Genomic DNA, 27190 nt, shown 5'->3' with positions numbered 1-27190 from the left:
GGGATACAGAGATGGGAAAGTTATGGATCCTTTAGGAGCTCGTATCTCAGACCAGGAGCAGTCTTACACACAAGGGGATAATTATAAACAATGTGATGAGGGCAATGATAGAGACCCCAAGAATTATAAAAGAGTGAGTGGGAGGGAAGTGAGGGGCAGCTCCATAGAGGAAGTAATGCCTAAACCCTTCATCACAAATGAGAAGAGATGAGCCCAGTGAGGGGCATGGGCAACAGGGCATGTCTGTACACAGATGTGTGGCCTATACGGTTCTTCTCTGTAAGAAAAAAACCCAAAGAAAGGGATGGAACCTGCATGATGTTTGGCACTGCTAATATAGGTAGGAGAGGTCTAGGGGCTTTATCTTACAAGCAGTACAAACCACTAGAGGATTTTTAAACCAGGCAATCACATGATCAGTTCTGCTTTATAGATGCAAACACTCTGGCCTCATATAGAAGTCGCATCTGAGAAAGGGGAAAACAGAGCCTCCTCAGTGGTCCAGGGAAGGGACAAGACAGTCCTACTTGCCTTCCATCTCTCACCTGCACACCGTGTGCCTGAAAAATCAAACTGCCAGGTTGCACCATATCATTTCAGAACACTCTGCCTTTGCTATGCTGATTCTTGGCCTGGTATTCCCTTCTCTATTCCTCCCCTGATTAACTCCTCACTCTTCATGAAGCAATTCAGGCATCCCTCCTCCTGGAAGTCTTCCATGACTACACAGGAGGCTAAACCTCCCATTTGTCTTCCACAATACTCTGAAGTATCATTTGCTCCGGAGTCACTAAATTATGTTGAAATAATATGCTTAACTGACTGGCACCCTGCTAGCCTGAGAGCTCTGGGGGGCAAAGACAGCATCTTTTTGAATCTCCAGTTTGTGTACATTTGACTGGTCCAGATAAGCACTTAATAAATGTTCACTGACCTAAACAGCATGCCCAGAACCTCCATAATCTGGCCTCATCTCCTCAAACCCCTTTTACCAATATTTCACGCTCCAGTGTTTTATTCCCCAAATAGCTTCCCACAAACACACGCAATCCACATTGTATTTTCTTCAAGGCTCCGTTCATTTTATTCCCCCACCACCACAGTTTCCAACTGCCTAGATCAAACTCATCCTCTTTACCAGTTTGAAACTTTAATATTTAAGATGAAGCCCACGTTTCCCCAAAGCCCAGAGCAACCCCGAGCCCATGGCCCCAGCCTGCTGCTCCCACTACCTCCTCTGCCCCATTCTGACTGCTTTCCAGCACCCAGGCCTCACAAGCCAACAGGGGTTGGGGGGTGGGGGGCAGGGGGACTGGTGAGGAGCATACAGAATGCATCCTCAGGATGCGGGGAAGCCATCTGGGGGAAAGCCAAGATCGCCAAAGGGCGATGAGGTTTGGTCTCTGCTTGTTTAAAATAATAAACGGGAAGGAAAATAAAGTACTAACTGGACTTAATTTATAGCTCTTCCTCCCTCAGAACTTCAAAAGGAATCCAACATGTGGATGGCTACATGGTCTGCTCCACATTGGATATGCTCAAATGAAAGCTGTGTCATCCTGCCCCCATAGACTCTCCAAAAGGCCCTGGGACAAGCCCATGGGACGATCTCTTTCAAGAAGCACGTTACCACCCAACACTATGAAGCTCGGCCGTTATGACTATGATAGCCTCATTTTATCTTTTTATTTGGAAAGGGTGTACACAATGATCTTCTCCACCCAAGCACTTCAAAGAAAATCTGTTCCAGAGACTTTATCGTGCATGATGTAATGGACTTTGTAAGTTCTGCTATTATTAGGCTATAAATGACTCTATCTGAGGTTCTTGGGGTCTCTGCGGGAAAACACTACATAAATAAAGTATTTCCTTTTATGGAAGATAAAATATATTGATATTGAGAGTTTTAAATGGTAAGTGGATAAAGCACTACTGCTCTTTCAAAGTTTATAAAAGGTAGTTTAGAGAAAACTATACAGTTACGGGATACTTGGGAGATCATGTTCTTATTGGTCTTGATTTGAAAATACCTTTGCCTTTGTAGCTTCACATAACATTCTCTAGTCAAAGACTATCTCGTAAAAATAATTCTAAGCATGTGCTTTTTTATCCCCTTTACGTTTCATATACTTTGCGTCTGCAAGTAAAGAGCTAATAGCTCTCTTTACCACCATCTGGCAAATAAGCTAAGGACAGTGAGCCCAGCAAATGTAATTCGTGACACCCACCCACTGCAAAGACCTCTGGGAAAGCATGACTCAAATACAATCTTAGAAACTGCTGATATAAAAAAAAAAAAAAAGAAAGAAACTGCTGATATGGGGGAGAGAATATTTTCAGGTGGAATTTCTAAAGATCAAACCCAATCGTTTCTTACCAGAAATGCACAAGCACAATATGAGAAGGTAACTGTGTTCACGGTAGGGGCAGGGAGAGCAGGGGAAGGAGGGAGAAGCGGTGAAGGCAGCGAGAACTTAAATGAAAAATTACTAGTATCAGGACGCCGTGCTTAAAATAACTAATGATTCTGACAAAGAATGCATAATGTGATACAAGTAATAATTAAAAGAGCTTCTCTTCAGGCCATCCAACCATCGAAGACTCTTGGATTTGTGTCCGGTTTATGTGAAAGTAAAACTCTGCTCCCAGACACATCATAAATTAGTTGTTTGGCAACTATAAGATATACTTAATGAAACTGCATTTAGTGGAATAAAATTACACTTAATGAAAATGTGTATTTTTTTTCAAGTGTGCTTAGACTTCCTGTGGCCATAAAAAGGAAAAGGGAAACAAATGCGGGGGGTGGGGGGGGCAGGGGAGTGCGAGGGGCAGGCCGGGGTGTCTGCATGTTGCCTGATTTCCCTTTTACTCCCTGGACCAAAATATTTGACATTATATAAGGACCTAAAAACTCCAAGGTGGACATCCCTTCAGAGCACTAAAGTATGGCTTCAAAGGTAAATTTCAGAAAGCCAGTAGAAGTCCAAGACACACTTCTTCCCATGTGATCAGCCCAAGATTGTTTTACTGGAGCACCATGAACACTCTGAGACACATGAATCCGTGAGTTTCACCTCGGAGGACAGACTATTGTGGCTACTGGATCCTTAGAAATTCAGGACCACACAGGAGATGTGGTACTGGGATAACCATTTCTCCTCTGCAAGCTTTTTGATTTGCCAGGTAACTCAACATACCGTCACATCTCTACATGCGATGAGCACAGAAAGCTGGATGATGGGGACCTGCCTCAGTACCTAACTCTTCCTGGCCACGAGCAGGGGAGGCTGCTCAGAGGAAGCAGGCAGAGGACAGAGATAACTCAGGGTGAGCTCCTGGCAGCACTTCTTCCAGCCATGGTGTTCCTGCCAAACTCCCACACACCTGCCATCTCCCTTCCTTCTGTCAGGCAGTTTCAACTCCCTTTTCAATTCCTTCTTAACTGGAAGTTTGTATTTTGCTAGCAGGTACTCTTTAGGTAAATGGCATATTCTGTTTGAGGAGTAGTTCAATTCAGGAGTGTAGGATACTCTCATTGAGATTCCGTAGAATTACAGAAATTACTTACTCTGAAATACGTTTTCCACATAAGTTGTGAAAACTTCTGGAGACACTCTGCACCGAGCCCTGGTAACCACACATCCAGACCAGTGCCATCCCACTAAATCACAGCTCTCGCTAAGCCTATCTGCCCTCCAAGCCATTGCTTGATTAATCCTCTAAAGATACAACACTCATCCTGCACTTATGAAGACAGAGATGCTAGAATTTTCATGGCCACATGTCTAAGTGCCGAGGGCATGTGAGCAAAGGAAAACAAAAAGCTGCTTCTCCTCCTCCAAAATTCAAACAGCATAGAAACTACCTATTTAATTATGATATGAATGTGGAACTAGACCAGAGAAAGCATTTTCCTAAGGACCATATCTGCTATAAACAGAAAAAAAAAATACATATACTGTTTTTTTGGAATCCACAGATGGGAAGAGCTGTGCTACACCAAACCATACTTTTCAAAGCCACCCTCTGTATTAGAACCCTATCTGTCTAATCTTCTATTGGTCTTATTATATAAATCTTGGTCTGAGAGGGACTATATGAAAGAGTCAGCCAGGCCAGAAAGAACTATCCAGTATTACGAAAAAAGCCTTGGTCACAAAATATTCCATTGGACACCAAACAACAACCAAAGGCTGTAAAGCCTAACACGTCATGGATGTCACAAAAGTGCTGCCATTAAGTACTTGAAACAAGAGGCCACAGAAGGAATCTCCCCCACAGGTGTAGGAAACATCACCGCCATTTGCATTCAAACTCAGATTTTTGCTCTAAGTGACATGAGCAATGAAAGAAAATACACAAATAAGCAGTACCTGGTTTTCTATGGCTTTCCTGTTCTTTGGGTCGCTCACCACCGACAGCTGTAACTCTGCCATCTTCTTCATCTTGCTGTCCATATCTATCTTCTGAACAAGGTTTTTGGTCTGGTTCTTCAGTAGCCGAACCGTGTCCTCTTTCCCATGCTTCTTTGCAAAAAGGGATGCGCAAGCTGAATGTATGGCAGTGACCCAATTTTCCAGATCTGTCTGGCTTGTGGCCTAAACACATGGGGGAGGAAAAAACCTATTTGGAATTGTTTTACCACAAAGTACCATCCAGAGTGGGAGGCTGGGCTTTGATGTATAAAACCCAAGAAGTACTTCACTTCATAAAAACTGTTTAATTTCAAAAACACACACAACCACTCAGTTCAGGTTTGCAGGCTTCCTTGACTCCAGAGAGTCTGAGAGAATGCCCGGAGCACAGCAGAAATGATCGTGTAGCTCCAAATATGACAGGACAACAAACTACAAACAAGCTGTGAGCCAAGAGCAGAGGAGTAATCCAAACACCAGGGTAGAGTCACTCAGCTCAGTGTCTACACTATGCTATGCTGTTCTCTAAAAGGTGCTTCTCCTCATAATTTTAATAGAGTGAGAAAATATTAGGGCTTAAAATGTTAAACTCTGAAACCTGGATATGAAATTTCATCTATGGTATGAACTCAATTATGAAATCTATAAAAAAAATGGGGGTGGGACAGGACATCACAACATCAAAATAGTTGTCTTTGAGCACTGGGAACATACCTAATGGTTCTATTCTCTCTACTCTTAAGTCAACTTCAGACACAATGACTACATGCAATTCTCACATGGGAAAAATATTTTAAAAATAAAGCAAGTTTAAAAAAAGCAGAATGGGCAAAGATTATGATTCTAAGCAGGGCTAAAAAGCCCTTCCGCTTCCTTGATGTCCAGAAAAACCACACACATTCAAGCTACAGACTGATCCTCCAATGATCTCTGGGATCATACAATAGGACCTACTGGGAAAATTTCTGAGAACTAAGGATATTTGAACTAAACCACAAAATACTAGTATCACACTTGCCCATGCAGATGTTTTTGTTTTTTTAACTTTTTTTAAGATTTTATTTATTTGAGAGAGAGTACGAGTGGGGGGAGAGGCAGAGGGAGAAGCAGATTCCCCGCTGAGCAGGGGGCCTGATGCAGGGTTCAGTCCCAGGACCCCAAGATCATGACCTGAGCTGAAGGCAGGAGCTTAACCTAAGCCACGCAGGTGCCCCAGTCCATGCAGATTTAATCTAATGTTCTTACTGTCCCTACAATTCAGATTAACAGCAATTCATTCCTTAGCTTTAGAGCATCAAAGAAACTCTAAGCAACCTTTCTGTTATGAGAAGGAAAATCAAATCTCAGACTCTGAATCTTGTAAGTCTAGTTGAGGACAGCAATAAGGCTAGATGCCCAATGAGTTTACCTAGAACTGGCAACAGGAAATCCTGTGCAGAGATTTCTAAATTCCCAAAGTCAGTTGGCTGAGAGAACATTATATTCCTGCAAGTCCTACAAGACTCCTCAGGGTGTCCAGGACCACTGTCATCGAGACACCTAGGACCCATGAGGTCTTCCATGAGCCTTACTGGTCAGATATAATCTGCAGCCCAAACTGGGTCTACATGCCGCAATGGGTTTAGACTGGGAAGCTCTTCAGAAGCATACTTCACTTCCTTCACTTCTACCTCTTTCAAGTTAATCACTAATACTTAGAATTTCTTTAGCACTTAACACATGCACATTTTTTATCCTTAAATAAGCAATTCTATAAGCTATTGTTATCCTGCTAGTTGAAGGATCCAAAGCTCGGAGCAATTCAGGAAGTACTCTAAGGTAGCATACACACTCAACGACAGCACCAGGACCTCATACCTAAGGCTGACGCCAATACCAATGGCTTGGCATTACACCATGCTCTTAAGCTTCACATTTGCTAAAAAAAATTACTAAAAATCATAACAGCAGATAACTTGAATCTTAACATCCTAAGCCCATTTCCATTGGAAATGAGACCTTACAGCATTTGTCTATAAGGTTTTCCTGAAAAGCTGCTCCTTCTACTTGTACTGGGATTCTTGGGGAAAAATCGAAAGCTCTCCTAGCCATACTCTGTAGGCTTCACTTAAAAGCCTCCATTCTGGGAATTTCAGACCTTGCACCACTAGATCATGAGCTATGCCAGAATGGAGATCACGATTTTTCTCTCTTCCTATCCCAAAGACCACCCCATGGGCCACAGCCTGGCACTTGAAGGGTATCCCAAGGAATGTTGGCTGTATGAATGACTTAATGACACCTGACAGCGAACAGAGGCCAATTCTCTTGCTTAAGCTCCAACCCAAAGACTAAGCTTTTACTCTATTTCATTGTTAGGCTCTGCCTCTTCATTCTGTTCCTTCTTGTCCTCATAGTACACATGCCATTGCCTCAACCCCACATTTAGAAAGCTTGACACTACCTGGAAAAGGTAGACATCTCCAAAGGAGTTGCTGAGGCAGAACACGTTTTCCTTCTTGGGATGTTCTGGGACAGACTGCACTATGCTGTCTTCTGCAAACAAGGCACACCGAGGGGCATTACTCTGATCCATGGAATTCTTCCCATAGGTCTCGTAGAATAGCAGGGTGCATCCTAGGAGAGAGAGAAAGAAGCAAAGTGACATCATCTCTGTCATAGTCCTGAGGATCCAAGAAAGTAGGGAGAAGGAAAGGGATACATCTTTTTTTTTAAAAAAAAAAAGGGGGGGGGAAGGGAAGAAAATGGAATGAGACAACCATGTAATACAAAAGGAAATTCTGGTATCCAAAGCATGCCTTGTCATATTAATGTAACTCAGATGAAAAGGAGATGTTTCTGTAAACACAGTAACAACAATACCAAGGAATATTGTTGCTTACTCCATCAGGAACTCTTCCAAGTTCTTCAATGGCTCATTCAGTCTCCACAGCAGCCCCAGAAGACAGGTATGGTTATTAACCCCATTTTACAGATGAGAAATATATAGCACTGGGCAGGTCCCACAGCTGGACTGCAGCAGAGCAGGGACCTGAACCCAGGCACGGGCTGCAGAGCCCTCGTTCTTAACCACAACACTGCATTATTTAAGAGATCTGAATGCAGAAAGAAAACCCATCCTCATTAACTAAGGGAGCTTCTACACTTAGAATTTGTGGTAATAAGAAAACAAATTTACCTGCAGAACTTTGCCATTTATCATAAAGTACCCAGTTAATTCTCCAAATGCCATGTAAACTAATTTAGTACTAGTGTATTCTTTTATCTCACAATAAGAAGAGATAATATTGCAAATTTTACTAGTTTAGATTAAAAGGGGAAAATGAAACTAAATATCTCTCGATTTTAAAATATTACTTGAAAAATGCTTGCAAGTGCACAGCTTTCCCCTAATAAGCTAATGAGGTACTGTAGGCAGAAGTTATTAAGGATCTACTTTGATAATTAGGTAGGAGTGTCTGATGATTATTAGATGCCATTTTTAAGCTAATTCTAAAATGCTCACAAGCATGTTCTCTTGTTGAAAAACCTTCCTTCCAATGAACACATTTGAGTACTTCTCAGATGCTGAGCCCTGACATCCAAATAGGGCAGATAAGGTCACCATCCCCTGCTCTGCACAAATCTCTTAGGTTGATGGTAAAGCAGCACCAGCCTGCTTTCAGCTGTAGTGTGAATGAGTGAGGTCCACTACGTGACTGTCTTCCCCTTTGAGTTAGGAGTCCTCACTCCTAAAAGTCTATATGTTTTTTAAAAAGCTATTTCATGCTAGCCAGTCTCATTTCTTCCTTCGAAATCCCATCTTAATCTGGACAGGTAAGTTCAGATAATGGAATCCAGTGCAGCACAGAAGCCAGGAGAAAAAGATGCTGGCAGGCAGGTCTGCCCTCAGGAACAGCATCATCGGGACAGCATTTTCTTCCTCTGTGGTACTTACTGATCCCAAGAAGCATTAGCCATGTTTCTTCCTGCAAACAAAAGGCTAAGAGAGGCTTCCAGAAGGAGGGAAAGCAACAAGAGTTACATGGCCAGGGCTGTTCCTGCAGAGCTGATCAAGTCTCTTTTTCCAGCACTGATGCATTAGAAACAATGTCCCCCAATCTTTCCATCAGGAAAGGCCTGTCTGCTGCTATGTATGCAATCTGCCACGACCTGGGGACCCAAGGAGCGGGGGCGAGGTGATAGACCCATGCCAGTTCTACCCAGTTCTTTCTGAGAGGTTAACATTCACTTGCCAGTTTCCCTACCATTGTACTCCCAGCGGCTGTGGTTTGAGTCATTACATCTAGAGGAAATGAACACAACCCTGGGCAGGTGCCAAGAAGCCGCCAACCCAAATGCCCCATCTGCGATAGACTGCAGCTCTACTGGGGCAGCGCAAAGCCAAAACAGGACATGTCCTTTTAGACTCAGGCCAGGATGTAAAACAATATGCCCAATTCTGTTGTGGTGGGATTTAAAGAACAGGAAATCAGTTGTAAATCTATTCCATCAAAGTCAACTTCATCCATGTCCCCAATGCCAGGGCAATAACGCTGATGGAAAGGGGTGCACCCCTGTCAGTGCAGCCCTCCTGCCCCCGCTGCCTGTACCCAGCCTGCATCCACCAGCCCTGCCCAGACCCCACCAGGAGCTGGTCTCGGCCTGGAGGACAGTGGAAGTTCTTCTTGCCATGGAGAAGAGAAAACAGACCATAACAGCAGTGGAAGTATAAGAATAGATGAAGTACTATGAGAAATACCATCAATGGAAAAAGAGAGTTAGTCTCATCTTCCCTCAAACCTAACCTTCCCTTTGATACCCTCTCAAAGCCACGCTCATCACGCCACCCCGAGCTGCCCTACTGCAGGCCAGAACCACCAGCAGCCCCCAATTACTTTGGGAAACTCTCTCCTGACGTCATGCATTCTGAGGGATTATCTTTTCCACCTTGCCAACTACTCAGTCCAGGAAGTCCCCTGTGAACAATGTGAAAATCCAATTGTTGGAAAAGACATTCAGAAAGCAGAATTATCTTTGTTAAAAATGTATTACATCCTCCAAGCCCCCAAAAACATTCACACCCTTAACACACTATATATTTGACACAGGCATACAACCAGACGGTGTGCTTATAGCTCTCCAGAACACCATTTCCAATCTATTTGCCTAGGTAGTTCAAGGATAATTTTTAAATTCTGCTTAAATGTACATGTGTGTATATATACGTGTGTGTGTTTAACTAAGATTAAACCAAATAGTTAAGTCCAAACATTACAACTTGGAGTCTAAGCCAAGAGAGTTGAACTCAACCTAGTGAATTCCCAGAGGAAAGAGGTATAGAAAGCCACATGGAAAAGGTTATGCTGGAAAAAAAACATCTTTATCGCATGACTTTCCTTGGCTGCAAAGAAAAGGAAGGAATGTGTGCTTGATAACATTTACACTTACAAAGCACCCTTTATCCATGGGTCTTGAAGTGTTTTACAAGCAAGCACCAAGACAGCAGTGCAGAGTCCAGAGCACAGATCCTGGAAGTGCCAGACACCATCCCTTCCCCAGGAAGTCAGCAGCCAGAGTCCCTGGGGAAACCAGAATCTGGAGGGGAAGTGCAGGGTGCTCTGCCAACCGGAAGTGAGACCTGCCTGAATCTCCTCCCCCAGGAAACCTCCCAACGATCTGGCTCTCCACAAATGTCTCCAGGGGCAGGGAAATCAGGAAGATGGCGTCCCTCCACATGCTCCTGGCTCTGGTCACTTTGAATTCAGAATCACTTTGCCTTCCAGCTATTAGTCCTGGCCCAACCTCTGGAGAACCAGAATAAATGCAGCACCTCTTCTACAAGACTATTGCTCACTGCCGCCCCACTCCTGGTTTTCTGCAGGCTAAGTGGTCCTGGATCCTTACGCCACCCTCCATATGGCATGACTCCATCTTTCCGGTGTCACCTATGGCCCCAACTCTTAGAATAGGTCACGGACACACACACCCCCCATCATCAGCCTCCACCACCACGGGGGGTCGAGGGGAGCTTCAGAGCCATAAAAACAGGCAAGGAACAACTTCCCAAAGCATCCATTTTAACAAACAAATTTCACATTAATAAATAAATAAACACAATAAATAAGAAACAGATCCGTGTCACATATGGAGTCGAGTGCATCTCTTTCAAACAACATGCAGGAAGGAGGCAGCTTCAGGCTATGATTCATAATCAATCCCAGATGCTCGCTCTCCTGAGAAGACAATTTCACTCCCCCCTGCAGTCAGAGATACTTCAGGTCAAACCTACTCAAGAATCCTCATCTGGCTTTACTAACAGGGCTCTGCACCATCATGCCCCCAAGGACAGAAATGGCCAGCTCCACCCAGGGCAGAGGAAGGAGAGACTGATGTGTCTGTAGAACCTGGGCCATCTATAACGACGTGGCCAATGATCACATTCACTCCTTTAAATCATATCTACTTTCATACCAACTTCATCAGTATCAAATCAGTATCAATCAGAAACCCATTCGAGGAATGGCCTACAGGTCAAACCTCCAAATTGCCTTGTAATACTCTGCAGCCACATCTCCCTATGCTATACTTGGATAGATATCTGATTATTAAACCTGAGAGCATAACTTATCCCTTAAAATTATATCTTGCCAGATTCAATCCCTTATTCCAACTCTCCAAATTTCATCTGTCACCTGGTGTAAGAGCCTGCCCAAACAAGGTTAAAGTTCTTGGCCTTCCTCTACCACAATGTACCACAAGCTAGAAAAAGGGGACTGGGTCGAGTTTTATAAACCCTCCAGTTTGCTAGGGAGAAGTGTCACTTAAAGACAAAATGCCTTCCAAAGTGTATCTTTCCCACACAGGCTTCTGGGTTATCATGAAATGGCACCAGCTCCCTAAGGCCAAGGTGGAGACATCTCACAATTTCTACATGGGGAGGCAGGGTGAGGATCCTTGTGGGAGAGCTCCAGGCCTTTCACACAAACTGTCTGCAAATATAATTCCCATTTCTGCTTTCTCTCAGGATAGAGAAGGCTGTCTCCCGATAATGAGGGAAGCTTGGCTTTGAACACCACACTCAGTTCCTCTGACGGAGTCACAAGACGGTTGTGCAGAAGTGCCAGAGGCTGTGAGGCTCTTCCTGTTTGCATCTGTGTAAACCATCTTTACATCTGTATAAATCCACACTGTACTGACTCAGAGCCTCGCTATTCCTCAGGATACTTAGATCACTTCAAATCTATACATCCGCAATGAGCAAGGCAATTAGAATTTTTAAATGGCAATGCTTACAAGAAACTTGCAGCATCTTAACAAAACAAACCCTTACTCCTATTTCCTTTATGTGAAGAAAAAGGGGGGCATTTGTTTGTGATGATTACAATTAGACTTTCTTAGTTTATAAAGGTTAGAGGACACAAATCAAATAATCCAGATGTTCTTAGTCATACAAGCTGAGGAGGATTCTTCTCTGGAGTTCTGAATGTGTGCAGAATACAATACTCAGGATCTACATTTGGTTACTTATTTGGAATATTTTTACCCCCAGATGCAGGGAAAGTATTAAGAATGGTATGGAAATACCTACTATAAAATAATAAGCTGTATCTATGGAATTCCATCGCTTTGTATTAGTACAAATAATATATCTGAATATTATGCAAGCCATATTATCTAGGTTTGAGAAAGTATCTGTAGCAAAGCAGGCTGGGAGACTGTGTATCAAATCCCTTCACACTGACACAAATTAATACCAGACTGGTGCTTCCTAGGAGAGAGGACAGCTGGGCCCAATGATTCCAGGGGCCCTCTTGAGTCAGCAGGGCACTTACCTTTCAGGGTTACCCAGTACTGTTTCCACTTCCTCCGGGCCACCAATTCGAGCTTCCTTTCCTTCTGCAAAGTGACGAGGGGTTTGAAGAACAGCCATCCAGCTTTTCGGACCACCCCTTGTTCCTTCTCAAAGAGCAGATCAAGTTGCTCCAAAGAGCTGAGTGACCCGCTGCTGGAGTCTGCAGTGTCTGTGGACGTTTCTACATTCTCTGTATTGGTCCTGCTCATTTCCAACTCCCGCATGAAATTCTCATAAATGTTCTGCTGGAGGGGATCGCTGCCAATTGCATGAGCGGATTCACTTCTCTGAGACAGGATCTGAGCTGAGCCTGCTGGCCACAGGGAAGCAGATACCTGGAAGGGCCCCTGCACGTCTGCGTTCAGTCCATCCGAGCGGCTGTCGAAGTAGTCACTGCCTTCCTTGGACCTTGGCTCCTGTGAGCAAGGCAGACGAGCACCCATCAGAGGTTATGGACACACAAAGCATCCCTTCCCCAACACTGCAAACGTGTCGTCTGTTGTTTGCTAAAGCTGCTGCCGCAAAGCAAAATCCTTTTAACAGAAATGCATCTTCCATCATCATGTCACCAAACCAGAAAGAACTGTAGAAACAGTGTTGTTGCCCAACACAACTGACAGCCAGTGGAGTCAATGCTTAAAGACATAAACAAAATACTACTGACTCTCTCCTTAATCTAACCAATGTTGAACATCAAGAAATTAGCTAGTATATTTAAAACACATCAGTGAAGGTTTCTAGGCTGACGTTTCTTTGCTAACTATGAATAATCGGTGTCTTCCTGGAAGGAAGTCATCATGCTCTTGCAGTCTGTCTTCCACTTGGATCCTTTTAAAGTTAAGGCAGAAAATCTCTAGCTCCAGGGTCAAGATGGGTAAGGAATAGGCACTGGGATGTTGTTAGGTGTCGTTATGCACACTTTTCGTCTGCCCAAAACACGGTCTCCAGCTTCTGCCTACCTCTACTTTTATCAAGACTTGAAGATCTCTAGCATCTTATTTTCCTTCTTCAGATAGTAAAAACCATATACCTCAGACTGGGATTCTTGATATACAAAAAGGTTTTGCTAGTAACTGTTGTTTTTCATAAGTAGTTTTGGGTTTTTTGTTGTTGTTGTTTTTACTTATTTTGGGAATTTCTTCTGTAAAATATATTCATTTACTCATATCTTCTTATTCGAACATCTATTTTATTCCAGGCATTGGGGATACCAAGGACATGATTCTTAACTTTAATGTGTACTACAACATAAAAATCAGACCCAAACAGCCCTAAATAAAATTATATTCATATAATAATAGTTGCCCCTCTATTAGACTACAATGCAGTGAGCACTCTGACCAGGCACAGAGCTGAAAACATGGACTGTTTCCTCATTTAGAGGAGGACAAATCTATTTATTTAAGAAAAAAAAAAAAACTCTCATATAGGCCATTCACTGGTAAACATCAATTACGACATTTTTCAGCAGAACGTGAGCCTAACTAAAGACTCAAAAGACACTAACATTCCAAAGTTAGACCTTAGATTAAGGTAAGCCTGCAGGGCGGTGCTAAGTACACACATCTATCAACTCAGCTGCTAGAGGGCTTTCCATTATATTGCTTTACCTATTAAAGTAAAAATGAGGGGAAAAGGAGTCAAGGACCACTGACCAAAGGCCTTATTTTAAATATTGCGCTGCGTGGAGGGGTTTCCCTTTCAGACACTCAATCCAGAAATCCAGTAGCAAGTATCTGCTATCTTTTGTAGGAAAATCATCAACTGGAGAGTGCTTCCAAATAGCCAGGGTAAATAAACAACTGAGCCCCAAGCACAGCTATTACTAACAAAAATATTATTTTCTACTTGTGTTTACACTATGTCCCATAGTTATATTTATTTATACACATATGCTTATGCAAGAACAGAGCAAATAAGCCAGCTGCGGTGAGTCACTTAGAGAAGAAACTTTCAAAATAGTTTTAAGATTTTTTTTTTAATTGTCATTTTAATGCTCTTCAAAAACACCTAAGAGGTGAAGGAATACTTCTCATTTAGCTAGCATTTACATCATTTCAGCTATGAATATGACTCTGACTCATAGCCACGAAACACTGGGATGCCTCTGATACCCAGCAAGAGCTATAATGGAGTGTTTCAAAACAAGCCAAACCCTGCCAGAGAAAGATGCTTGGGTGCCAAACTTAAATGTGACCTAAAAACGTTCCTGACAGTGTTTCTCATAAGAGAGTCTTCCAGTTGTAGTGTTGACTTTTAAATGTTCCACCATAGCAAAGCATGACAGACTTTCCTCTGTATGAAATGGGAAATCATTGCATTGTAGCATTTATAACTGGTTCTGAGACATAGATGTGTACTTTTCCAGTTCCTAATACATTTCTAAGGCTTTCTATTAAGAATCCAGTGACTGATTTTCAGGGTAATAGGAATGAATGAATGGACATCCATTCCTAAATCAGCTGAGCTAGATTTCTTGATCAGCATGCTATGGGTGTGAAACTAAGGAACCAAGTTACACACGTACACAAAGCAGTCTGATTTCCAGTTCTCAGCAACTGGATAATCACAAGCAATGGATAACGTACCATCAGGAACAGGGCCCTACAGCAAAGATAAGAGAGGGACTCAAGAGACATCAGTCACTCTCGGGAGCTAAAAGAAAACTAATCCTCACCATTCCTCACTTTCTAGGAAAATACACCAAATTCATACCTGGAAATTCTTCACATGCCTTTCATCAGAGAGCCTGTGAAGTCTAGAATTAAGATGGAGAGCCCAAAGGCCAGGATCTCTGCATCCTGAATCTCCTCCGTCAATGCTACCCACCAAAGATGCCTGCCCTCCCCCATTCCTTCTCCCCTCCCCCCACTCCTCTTCCTCAGAGTTAGGCATGGCCATGTGACTTGCTTTGACCAATAAATGTGAACAGAAGTGAAATGTGGAAGCTTTAAAAGCCAACACACTGGGCAGCCCAGGTGGCTCAGCAGTTTAGCACTGCCTTCAGCCCAGGGCCTGGTCCTGCAGACCCGGGATCAAGTCCCACGTCAGGCTCCCTGCGTGAAGCCTGCTTCTCCCTCTGCCTGTGTCTCTGCCTCTCTCTCTTTCTCTCTCTCTCTCTCGAATATACAAACAAAATCTTAAAAAAAAAAAAAAAGCCAACATATGATTTCCTTTTTCCTTCTGCTATCACAGCTTGAGGTATTCCAAATGGAACTGCTCTGTGGACCTGCGGTCCCAAAGAGGAACAATGAAGACCAGGGTGACAACATGGGAAAGAAAGAAGCTTTACTTGTGCTAACCCTCAGAGATCTGAGAGCTTTCTATTACCTCAGCATAACCCAGCCCACCCTGACAGAACTGAAAGTTCACCCAGGACAGGAACAAGGACTTACAGTACAGCCCAATGATATGAAGAGTTTATTGGCATCAAACACACACTACTTGCTAGCACATTTTGTGTGTCTCTCTCTCTCTCTGTCTCTGATTAGTGTGATATTCTTTTTCAGTTATGTATTTTTTCTCACTAATGTATCTGCTTTTAGGGCCTAACTTACCCTACTGGTTGAAAGACCTTAAAGAAAAAAAAAAAAAAAAGGTTGCTCTTTTTATATCATTTTTTTTTTAAAAGTCAAAACAAGTAACTCTATCCATCATGGTAAGGGGTTTCTGGACCTTAACCCTGCTGACAGACAGAAGTTTGGGTGTGTGTGAGAGAATACGCATTCATTTGGTGCCATGTTATAAAATCAGAATTTCTGTTCCCATGCATTGACTACATTTTTAAGGATCTAAACCATGGCAAGGGATCCCTGGGTGGCGCAGCGGTTTGGCGCCTGCCTTTGGCCCAGGGCGCGATCCTGGAGACTCGGGATCGAATCCCATATCAGGCTCCCGGTGCATGGAGCCTGCTTCTCCCTCCGCCTGTGTCTCTGCCTCTCTCTCTCTCTCTCTGTGACTATCATAAATAAATAAAAATTAAAAAAATAATAATAAAAAAATAAACCATGGCAAATCTTTGCCATGAATTGTGCAAGGATTTCAAAGGAGGGAGGGAAAAAAAATGACCAATAAAAGTGACCAGAAAAATTCATCTTGCTCACATTTATAGATTATCAATTGTGGCAACATAAGCAAAACTAAAAAGCTGCCTTCATAAGACACTTCTTAAAAATCCAAAGCAGTTTAACATTCAAAAATCCCAAAGCAATTCTTCGTAGTTATCAACAATATCCTGCCCATGTGGCTAAGTGGAAAACGTTTAGGTACGAGGTTTAGCAGAAATGGTGTTGGCCCTGGCTTCTCCACCAACCAGCCCTGTGCCTTCAGGGAGGACTCTCCAACTCCTTATGCCTTACTTTCTTCATTTTTAAAATGAGGGGGAAGTCCTCCCCAGCTTTCAAATTCGGATTCTTTGATCATATAAGCAGTCTCTTATTAATTCCACAGGCTTACAAACCATCCAGAGCAAAGCCTCTGGATGATGCAGACTTGAAGGCGGTCACCTCACCCAGGGGCAGTGAGAAGGGCCTGAACGGGACAGAACATGGTCAATACACCATGGTACTGGTCAGCTGTTAGCTAAACCGAACCTGAACACACTCAGCAGAGTGGTGTGTAAGCCAGGCCACAAACACAGAGGAGAAACATAGTCTCTACAAACAAGAGATGTACAATAACTGGCTCAATGCCAGGATCAATGCGGGGTCACAGAAAACGACGGCTACACGAGTCAGCATGAAAACACATGAATCAGAGGCATGAAAGCGGTCAGTGTGGGACTGCAGCGTGGAGCTACTTTTCCCATCAGGGATCAACGTCTGTCGGATGTTTGGGACACAGGACCTGTGAGAAAAGGTCTAATTTCCACCGGGCAGTGGTTTAAGAGAAAGAAGTGATGAGTAAGGAGTCCGAAAATTACTACATGTGGGGATATGAAGAGTTGGGCAGCAGGATGGGGATCATCTGTTCTTGATCTCTGGGTAAAGGGCGAGCCAAAGGCAACAAAGCACAACACAGGAGAGGTGGTGGTGGTGTACCTCATGCGTAAGAGGGAAATAACTAACAGTTGTATAGGCCTGAAACAATCTACTCTGGGAAGTCACATTCTTTTTCACCCCAAATCACTATAAAATTCTATAATTACCTATCTACGGTGGATACAGTGCCGTTTTAGTAGAGACAAACTGCCCACTCAAGTTCTCGTGACATATTGTGCAAGTTAAGGAAAAAAAAGAAAAAGAAAAAGCTTTCTTCCTTCTACAAATAACTAAACGCAGAAACAAGCAAAACGGAAAAGTCAAGAGCTCAAGATCTAAAAATCTATCAGCTGCTGCTAAAAAGGCAACCCATTACCTTCCTTCCCGGTGACTGAGCCACTCTGCTTCCCCCATTACCACTTTATACATCATTATCATGCACAAGCATCACCGTCCGCACAATTCCTGTTTCCTCAGGCATTATCATGTTTTTGTCAGGCATTCTCGTAGTGTTGCTATCTGCACGTCCTTGGGTACAAGATGTTTTCAAAAGTGTTTGCCATCGACTTAGAAGGCGGTGAGATTGTACATTGTACAGACTTTTTTTTTTTTTGATGTATCCAAAAAAAAAAAAAGTGAATTTCCCCAAAGTAGCATCAGGTTCAGGAAGGCCACTCATCCCCAAAAATGACAGCAGTCTCTCTCCTTTTTGCTCAGGCTTTTTAAAGACTAAGCTCTAGGAAAATTCTCAGGCGGCCAAGTCGGCGGGGAACTCTCTGGAACCCTGTGCTTCCTGAGGGCAGTTGCTCCACAGGCCGCGGAGGGGGGCGCCCAGCTGTGCGCCTCGGAGAGCAAGAGGAAACGCGCACGCGCACGGCTGCGCAGACGAGCCCGCCCCGCCCCGCCCCGCCCCCACCCACCTGCAGCTTCCTCTTCTTCCGGGAGAGGCTGCCGGTCCAGTCGCTGATGCGGCGCATGCGCGCTTTGAGCGTGTCCTTCTTGGCCGCGTCCTCCGTCAGGGCCTTGGGCCGGCGGCAGGGGAGCGTGAGGGACGCGTAGGGCGCGGGGTCCCGGCGCTCCACCCGGGACGGCACGTCCATGTCCGAGGCGAACGCCACGCGGTGGCTGAGGCCGGCGTGCGCGCCCGCGAAGTCGGGGGGCAGCCGCAGGCCCGCGGGCGCCAGGCGGGCGTCGGGCCCGAGCTCCCGGAGCGAGGACAGGGACGAGCTCTGCTGCAGGGGCCTGGGGGCCTCGCCCGCCTCGCCCGCCTCGCCCGCCGCGCCCCAGGGGGCGTCGTACCAGGACGACTCGGAGCTCAGCGAGCTGCCCTTGCTGGAGCGCGGCCGCGAGTGCGGGTCGGGCGGCGAGCCGGGCCCGGGGCCCAGGGCGGGCGAGTAGCGCAGCAGGCGCACCGGGCCGCCCGCGTCCGCGTCCGCGTCCCCCGGGGCCGCCGCGCCGTGCGGGCCGCCGCTGTGGAACTCCACGCGCAGGCAGCCGTCCAGCTTCCCCAGCGTCTTGATGAGCACCCGGGGGCTCCCGCGGCCCTCGCCCGGCGTGGCGGCGCCGCCCTCGCTCCTCCCGTAGCAGGAGGACACGTGCCCGTTGCAGGCGGCCGGGCCCGCGCGCTCGCGCCCCGCGCGGTGGAAGCCGTTGCCCGCGGCCGCGGCCGGGGCCGGGGCCGGGGCGCTCGTCCTGTGCTTGGCGGACGCGCCGCCCTTGGGGCCTTTGCACGCGGGCCCGCCGGGCCTCGCCGCGTAGGGCTGGCTGCTCTTAAAGTGGGACAGGCAGCTTCTGGCCAGGGACCTGGACTTGTAACCGGCTCCGCTGCTTCCGTGACCCCACCCGTGCAGCGACTTGTCATCCTTCGCGTGGATGCTGCGGATTTTCAGGGAGCAAGGCTTTGGTTTAGCACCGGCGAGCGTATTGCTGTGATTTTTAGATCCTTGAAGGGTGTACTGGCTCTCGGAGTTCCCCATTTTAACCTAAATTGAGAACAGTAGCGTCAGTAAGAAACAGGACCCAAGTGACATTCCATTAGGACAGAATTTTCTTTTTTTAATATATATCTTATTTATTTATTCACGAGATAGAAAGAGGAACAGACACAGACAGAAGCAGGCCTCATGCAGGGAGCCTGATGTGGGACTCGACCCCGGGTCTCCAGGATCACGCCCTGGGCTGAAGGCGGCGCTAAACCGATGAGCCACCAGGGCTACCCAGGACAGAATTTTCTAAAAACAAAACAAAACAAAAGCTCCACACATGGCAAAAGAACCAAGCAACTTCTTTTCTGTGTCTCACGGAACTCAGAGAAGTAGGGGCAGAAGTGACCTACTGAATTGGCTCTTTGTGCCATGCGGGTCATCAACCAAGTAGACCGGGTTCATGCCCAGGTGCTAGCTGCTTTAAACACATAATGTGTTGTATGATATTAGTCCAGAAGTTGAATAGGCATGAAAACCAGCTTAAAGCTGAGGCCTCCCTTAGGCTTGGTGCTGAGAGGTTCTGAATAAATGACTCTTGAACAGAAAAACTTGAGAGGAAAGCATCTTTGCTCTGGCACTCCGATAGTCTGATTTTCCAGTGATCAGAGAAAGAGATTTTCATTCTACACAAACTATTGGAAGAGCTAATGCCACACCCCAGTATAAGAGACTACTGCTCAAAATCACATTTTTAATAACAGGACTCAGGGTACCATACTCTGTAGGAGCTTTGATATATATCACACAGAGTAGGAACACCACAAAACCAGTCCCCCAAAACGAGGCTGAGATGAAAACAGGGGTGGGGGTAGAGAATAAAAGCTCTCATTTGGGGAAGAAAGACATCTCAATAAAACGTAATAAAAATAAAAAAGGCTTCTCTAAAGCCTTTAAGGGTCCTCATTTTAGAACATGGGGAGGGAAAAAAAATTGGAAGCTGACTTCTCAGAATGCGGATATCTGAAAAAAAAAAAAAAGATTCTTTTCATTCCTTTTAAAACCCCACTTTGTTCAATAAGTCTATTACTTAAGCCAAACATGCAAGTCACAATTTTAGCCAAAACCTCCCCCTTCGGTTTTTCATCCTAACCAGTATAGATCACTGTTTGAGGCAAGTTGGAGGTCCTGTTTCCAGGTCCATTTCAAAATACATTTAGTAGGTTTTTAATTTTAATTCTTTGACATCTAAGAATGTACAGCCACAAAACAAAAGTCAAATGGATTGACTTCTCTTTGGTGGGAGTTAGCAAGCACATTTTTAAATAAAACAAAATAACCTGATCAAATAATCAAACGTACTTACTACCTCACAGTCTTACCACTTGACGTGAACCACAACTCATGTGAGATGGCTTTACCTGAAGTCTAGTCTGTGCTCTGAGGGAGATTGTCAGTAGACTTTACGTGGTCCTAGGACAAGGCAGCATGGTTCACAAGAGTGGGAAGGGAGTCCACGAAATGAGCCTGAAAAACAGAAATACCAGAAAACTGTCAAGCATTTTACGCCAAGCTCCCAAAAGGTAAAAACAAAGGTTTCGTATAGATTATACCAAGAAACAGTGTCCAGAATCAGTGTCAGAATAATAAATGAAATGTCTGTGGACTGCCTGATTCATCAGAGGTGTTGGAAGATATAAAGGAAGCTAGAACTGCCCATCCAATCTTGTAAAGGCCATTAACACACAGTCTGTAGTCAAATGCATGCCTTTGTTTCAGGGGAGGGCAGGTGAAGGCAGTGGCATGAGTCACGGCTCATCTGTCACCACCATTAGGAAAATAACTTGCAGACTCTGCACACAGACACCACCGCAGGAGCATCATCCCGAAAGGACAACAGTATATTGTTCTCTATTTTGACTCAGTGGCAAACGAAACCCAAAATGTAGAATCACAGTGAAATAGTCCTTGGATGAAATAACTCCTCTTATAGAGGTTAACCCCATTAAAAGTTTACCTCCAGCATATGTTTGGGTCTTTCTGCACAAGAAGCAGAGCAAGAGGTCCACCTTGGAGGGTAAGATGACAGGCTAGGAGAGCTGCCAACTGGCCATGCTCAACCCCAGATACAAAGCCTGAATTTTCTCTGAAGACAAGGAGAGCAGAGCTGGGTGGGTTCAATTGTGACTTTTTCTACCCACTCAAAAAAAAAAAATGTATTTGTAACTGTGTTAAAATACGCATATCATAAAACTTACCATCTTAGCCATTTTAACGTATACAGTGAATGTCAGATACATTTGCGCTGTTACACAATCTCCAAAACTCTTTACCTCACAAAACTAAACCTCTGTACCCATTAAACAACAACTCCTCAGTCCTCTCCTCTCAGCCCTGGCATCCACCATTCTACTTTCTGTCTCCATGAATTTGATACTCTAGGTATCTCATGTAAGTAGAATCACACAGCATTTGTCTTTTTTGTAAAGGCCGTATTTCATTTAGTACAATGACTTCAAGGCTCATCCATGTTACAGCTTATGTCAGAACTTCCTTCCTTTTTAAAGCTGTGTCATATTCCATTATATGCATGTACCATATTTTGTTCATCGACTTATCCATCAGTGGATTCTCCAATTGCTTTCCACCTGCTGACCACTGTGAATAATGCTGCTGATACAAACATCTCAAGACCCTGCTCAGTCCTTTGGGGTATATACCCAGAAGTGGAATTGCTGGCTCATATGGTAATTCTACATTTATATTTTGAGGAACCACCACACTGTTCTCCATAGCAGCTGTACCACTTCAACATCCTTATCAACAGCGTATAGATTCCAATTTCTCCACACTGTCATCTGGGTTTTTTGGTGGTGGCCGTCTATGAATATGAGATGACACTTAGTGCGGTTTCAGGGTGCATTTTCTCTAATGACTAGTGATGTTGACCACCCTTTTATGTGCTTGCGGGCCATTCATATAGCTTCTTTGGAGGGTTCAATGGTGACTTTTATTTATTTATTTTCAATGGTGACTTTTAAAGTTAATGAAGCACTGACACTGGCCCTAAATTTCTCTGATAAGGCCAAAGAGACAAGTGTCTGCCTGAGACTACTACATAGTCTCACATATATATTTTAAATTGGGCGGCTGGGAAGAGTGTCAAAAAGACTTTTCACTTTGGCATGAACAAGAGACTCTAAAGAGCTATTTCAGGCCAGCATCACGTGGCCTGAAAGGGCACCTGCTCTGCTACTAACCACTTACCTTTCAGTGGGCGCTCTCAGACATTTCTAAAAGAGGAAACAGCCACTGGCTGACATGCCACTAAAACATGGCCCCTGTGACCACTCTGACCCCAGAGCTGGATCACAAGAACGCTTTTTTTTTTTGAAGGAGGGTGGGGCAGAGGGAGAAGGGGAGAGAAAATCCTGACCAGGCTCCCTACACGGCTCAGAGCCCAACATGGGGCTCGATCTCACAACTCTGAGATCATGACCTGATCCAAAATCAAGAGTCCGACACTTCACCGACTGAGCTACCCAGGCACCCCAAGAACCCACACCTTTTAAAAGCTCAGAATCTGAGTGATCAGGATTTTCTCAGCTACATCTTAACTTAAGAACTAGAAGTGGGCAGGGTTGCTCCTGTGCCACCCTTGAGACCTCTCCCATGAGCTGATTGCAGGGAGCTTTGGTGCTTTTTTTTTTAAGATTTATTTATTTATTCATGAAAGAGAGAGAGAGAGAGAGAGGCAGAGACACAGGCAGAGGGAGAAGCAGGCTCCCCGCAGGGAGCCCAATGTGGGACTCGATCCTGGATCCTGGGATCACACACACAGCCGAAGGCAGATGCTCAACCACTAGGCACCCAGGCATCTGGCCTCGGTGCTTAATGACTTTCCTCCAAACCAAAACCCAGTGATGACCCCAGAGGTGAAAAGGCTCCAGGGTTGCTCGCCCACAGCCACCTGCTCCATCAGGCCCTTCTGATCTGAAGGTCACCTGCCTGAAGAGCAGCCCACAGAGCATTGGCGTCAAGTTCTCCACAAAACTTCCACCAAGAGGCCCCCTTTGTCAGCAGCCCAAGAACACACAAGAGCCAGAATTCAAAGCTGCGGAATGGCTCCAGGGTGGAAGCTGAATCCCCAGCAGCAGATTATAACCTCAATTCCTCTTACTACCTTTGAAATGAAGTAGCTTAATTTTTGTGTCATACTACAGTTCAGAAACACAGCCCTGGACCCTGTCCTTTACAAGACACTGTCCACCCAAGGCCTGTAGCTTCAGGGCTCATTCAATATACATCTGTTGAACTAAATGAAACCACCATCACATGGTAGAAGGTTGACTTGACCACAGACAGAACAGGAATCATTCGCAACTGGGTCTGGCCCAAAGACGGACAGATATGCCCACGAGGACCTTTTGATAACAAACACAACACTCCCTAGAGAAAAGCAAAAGGGAGATGACATGGGGGACGGGTTCGGGGCAGAGAACAATGTGCATTGTTGCATATGGTAATGCTTACCAGATGTTTAACATCTCCAGCCAATCCTGGCAAAAGAAAACCTGCCTTAAACGAGAAGAATTTATTCAATATTTATGAGGAATTTATTGACAAGAAGGGTAATCTCTGAGGGAAACAATGATCCCTGAGGAGTTTGGCAAATTGAACAGACACTTATCGGTCATGCTTCAGTTGTAATTTTTGTCTGGAGAAGAAAGAATAACTAGGCCAAGTGTTCAGCACCTCTGACTCCTTTTCTAAGGGAAGTTTATGGTATTCAAGTTAAAAATTTTCTTTGTTGACAGAGAGGGGACTGAAAATACTGAAACAACAGAACCCTGTGAACTTTTTTAAAAAAGAGAAGTAGTAGTTCAAAGCCCCCAGTCTCTTTAAACAGAAAAAATACATATTAGGTATACTAACCTGTATTAATACATATTAAGAATACTACCATGTAGTAACATGTATTAGGTATGGTAACCTACAGTTTATGTTATTAGGTATGCTAATATGCATCCAGGCCCCCAGCTGATTGACAGAGAATTTAATGAAGTCATTCTTGAATAAAGGATATGGTGCAAAGATTGTGTGTACCTAGCAAATGTTGTATGTTGCATAAACACTTTTTTATAATAATTCTTTTATTTATTGGGTAATAAAATTTTGCAATTTTTAAAATGGACCACAATCTCATGAACCTAAAAGAAAAATAAAAGTCCTTGTCTTTTGCTTTCTTCATTCCCTTCCAATACCCAATCATAAACATGCCATGTAGCTTTTTAAGCGGAAATCACAAATAAGAATGATGCTTTTTCTTGTTAAAACTGTGATCAAGGGACACCTGGGTGGCTCAGTAGTTGAGCATCTGCGTTCGGCTCAGGGCATGATCCGGATCCAGGATTGAGTCCCGCATGGGGCTATCTGCAGGGAGCCTGCTTCTCCTTCTGCCTGTGTCTCTGCCTCTATGTGTTTCTCATGAATAAATAAATAAATATTTTTTAAAAACAAAAAAAAAGCTGTGATCAATTACCACCCCAGAAGTGTCAAGTGTGAAGGAATTCACAAATATGTCACTACAATCCCAACAGCCCCTGGGACCTACTGAAATCCACAGTGAAACATCTTTCAGGGGGAAATTCAAGATTTGCCTTTCCTTCATTTGCCTTGAGCTCAGGCTTGAACTGATAAGTTAGATTCCCATTTCCATGTAGCGGCAAGTTTACAGCAGAGGAAAGGCTGCTTTGTCTCTGGCCTGGGCCAGCTGCTCAGAAGGAGCAAATAAAGGGGAATATGAGGCCAGATGGGAGAAGATGACCAGGGTCGAATAGGGACAGCAAGCATAACAGAGGCACTGCACAAAAGCAGATTTATGGCTGGGCAAGGTTGTGAGGGAAACTCAGGTTCTACCACCAGGAGACACCAACAAGGCTTCTCATGTAATTCCAGAGAGCTTTTCATACTGAAATAGGAACCTCATCCTTCTCCAAGGCCAACATTCTAGGTAGTGATAAGAACTAAGAAAAAAGAGGAGACTAGGACTAGCCATCATTAACGGTAACAACATCTACTTGATTTCCTTTATTTGTGCGTGGGAGGTTGGAGAGTTGAAACTTCATTAATTAAAAAGACAAATCTCAGGATCTTACTCTAGTTTATGTCAGAGAACGGGTTGTAGACCCGTTTCCATCTCTTAAATAGCAATGAGTCTTTGGGCAAATTACTTACACTCTCTGAATCTCATTTCCCCCCACTTACAACTTGAGGATAAAAATATCTACCCTAGTTAACTCCCAGAGTGAGACGAGTGTGAAAATATACATAAAATTACCTTAAAAATTGGGAAACATAAATCTATAGTACTATTACTAGTTTTTAGTTATAAGTATAATTTTGGATACTATGATACCAAATCTTAGTCTGTTCCAGATATTTTGTTAATTATCATATGTTTATATACATACATTTGGAATCCTATAAATCCTGCTAGCACTTTTCTGATTTTTATCAATTCTCCAAATTATAACAGCATATAAAAGTACCTAATGTGTCAAGGTCTGCCAAATGTCAACAAAAACAATGACACAAGCTACGTACTTATGTTATTAGACAGTCATGACAGAAAATGTACAAAAATAACTTAAGTGCTCATTGAACAACTGATATGACTTTAAAGTAGTCATTCTAGGGATGCCTGGGTGGTTCAGTGGTTGAGCGTCTGCCTTTGGCTCAGGGATGGAGTCCCGCACTAGGCTCCCTACAAGGAGCCTGCTTCTCTCTCTGCCTCTGTCTCTCATGAATAAATAAAGAAAATTTAAAAAAACAAAAAAAAGCAGTCATTCTCAACACCATGTCAGTTTGGGCCCCACAGGGACATTTGGTAGCATCTGGAGACATTTCCCATGGTCACAACTGGGGTCATGACATCCAGGGGGTGGAATTCAGGGATGCTGCTAAACATCCTACGGTCCACAGGATGGCTTCCATGTATTACCTGTATCAATAGTGTTGAGGCTGAGAAACCCTGCCTTCAAATTTTACTGTCTGTCTTATAAAAATGGCTAAAATACAAGAACATGCCTAAAAATCTGAAACAAATGCATTCATCTCTGCCAGGATCCAAACTCAGTAACAAATGCTATAAATATTGCCCAAACCTGCTTCTCTTATTCTGAGTCAATGAACTACACTCAGAATTTGAGAACTGAATGCCATGACTCAAAGGAGCTCATTACTAATCACAAGACTTGAACCCAATTTGTAAAGGAGGCAGGCGAAAGAAGAATCTGGTCTCCATAGGAATAATGCTTAGGAAGAGTAATCCTAACAAAATAAAGTGGGCAGAAAGCAAGCTGCTGTTAAGGCCTCAAAAGCTAAACATCCATTGTGGAACACTATCGGTTCTATTTCAAGTCAGCAGGGCCCCTTCCAAATGCATATTCACAGATGAATGGACAAACCAATCTGTACCTTGGAATGCCGAGGACAAGCATGGCTGGTGTTAGGAGGGGAGCAGGTAATAAATTGCACAGAAACAATAGCCTGGCTTTTGCACCGTTCATCACCTAAGGAAGCCAATTTATCACAAGGATGGTCTCTACACTCACACCTGTTTTATAACAAATTCTAACATCCACAGCATTGCTTTAAAAATGTTTGTTCAACTATGGGTCATGAAATTCATTTAATGAATCAATGATCAGTATTTTTTAAAAGAATAGAACAGAAAAGAAATAGAGCAGAGCTTAGGGTAAAATAGAAAAAATATTGAGAAGCACATGGAAGCAAAGGTAAAAACTGTTTTATGAAATTAAATTCTCAGGGCACCTGGGTGGTTTAGTCAGTTCAACATTTACCTTTGGCTCAGGTCAGGTCTCCGGGTCCTGAGACCGAGCCCTGCCATCGGGCTCCCTAATGGGCAGGGAGTCTGCTTCTCCCTCTCCCCATGCCTCTCCCCCTGCTCCTGCTCTCTCTCTCAAATAAGTAAATAAAATCTTTAAAATAAATAAATAAATTCTCATGTGTGCT

The 27190-nt window shown here is 44.1% G+C and overlaps 1 protein-coding gene across 4 annotated transcripts in view; it reads right to left on the bottom strand.

The window, feature by feature from the left end:
- The window catches only part of TIAM2 (TIAM Rac1 associated GEF 2), a 218560-nt gene that overhangs the window by 85237 nt on the left and 106133 nt on the right, over nt 1-27190 (bottom strand). For all 4 annotated transcript variants that reach the window (XM_041741210.1, XM_041741195.1, XM_041741214.1 and 1 more), the window contains 5 exons: nt 20575-20680; nt 18152-19213; nt 12233-12668; nt 6862-7034; nt 4377-4601 (listed from right to left, as the gene is read on the bottom strand). In XM_041741210.1, coding sequence (XP_041597144.1) covers nt 4377-4601; nt 6862-7034; nt 12233-12668; nt 18152-19207 — 1890 coding nt within the window. In that variant the 5' untranslated portion in view covers nt 19208-19213; nt 20575-20680. The remainder of the gene's footprint in view (nt 1-4376; nt 4602-6861; nt 7035-12232; nt 12669-18151; nt 19214-20574; nt 20681-27190) is intronic.

This window comes from Vulpes lagopus, chromosome 2 (genome assembly GCF_018345385.1).
Source record: "Vulpes lagopus strain Blue_001 chromosome 2, ASM1834538v1, whole genome shotgun sequence".
Classification (NCBI taxonomy): Eukaryota; Metazoa; Chordata; class Mammalia; order Carnivora; family Canidae; genus Vulpes; species Vulpes lagopus.
Note: the sequence above shows the minus strand (reverse complement) of the source record. Positions and strands in the feature narration are given on the sequence as shown.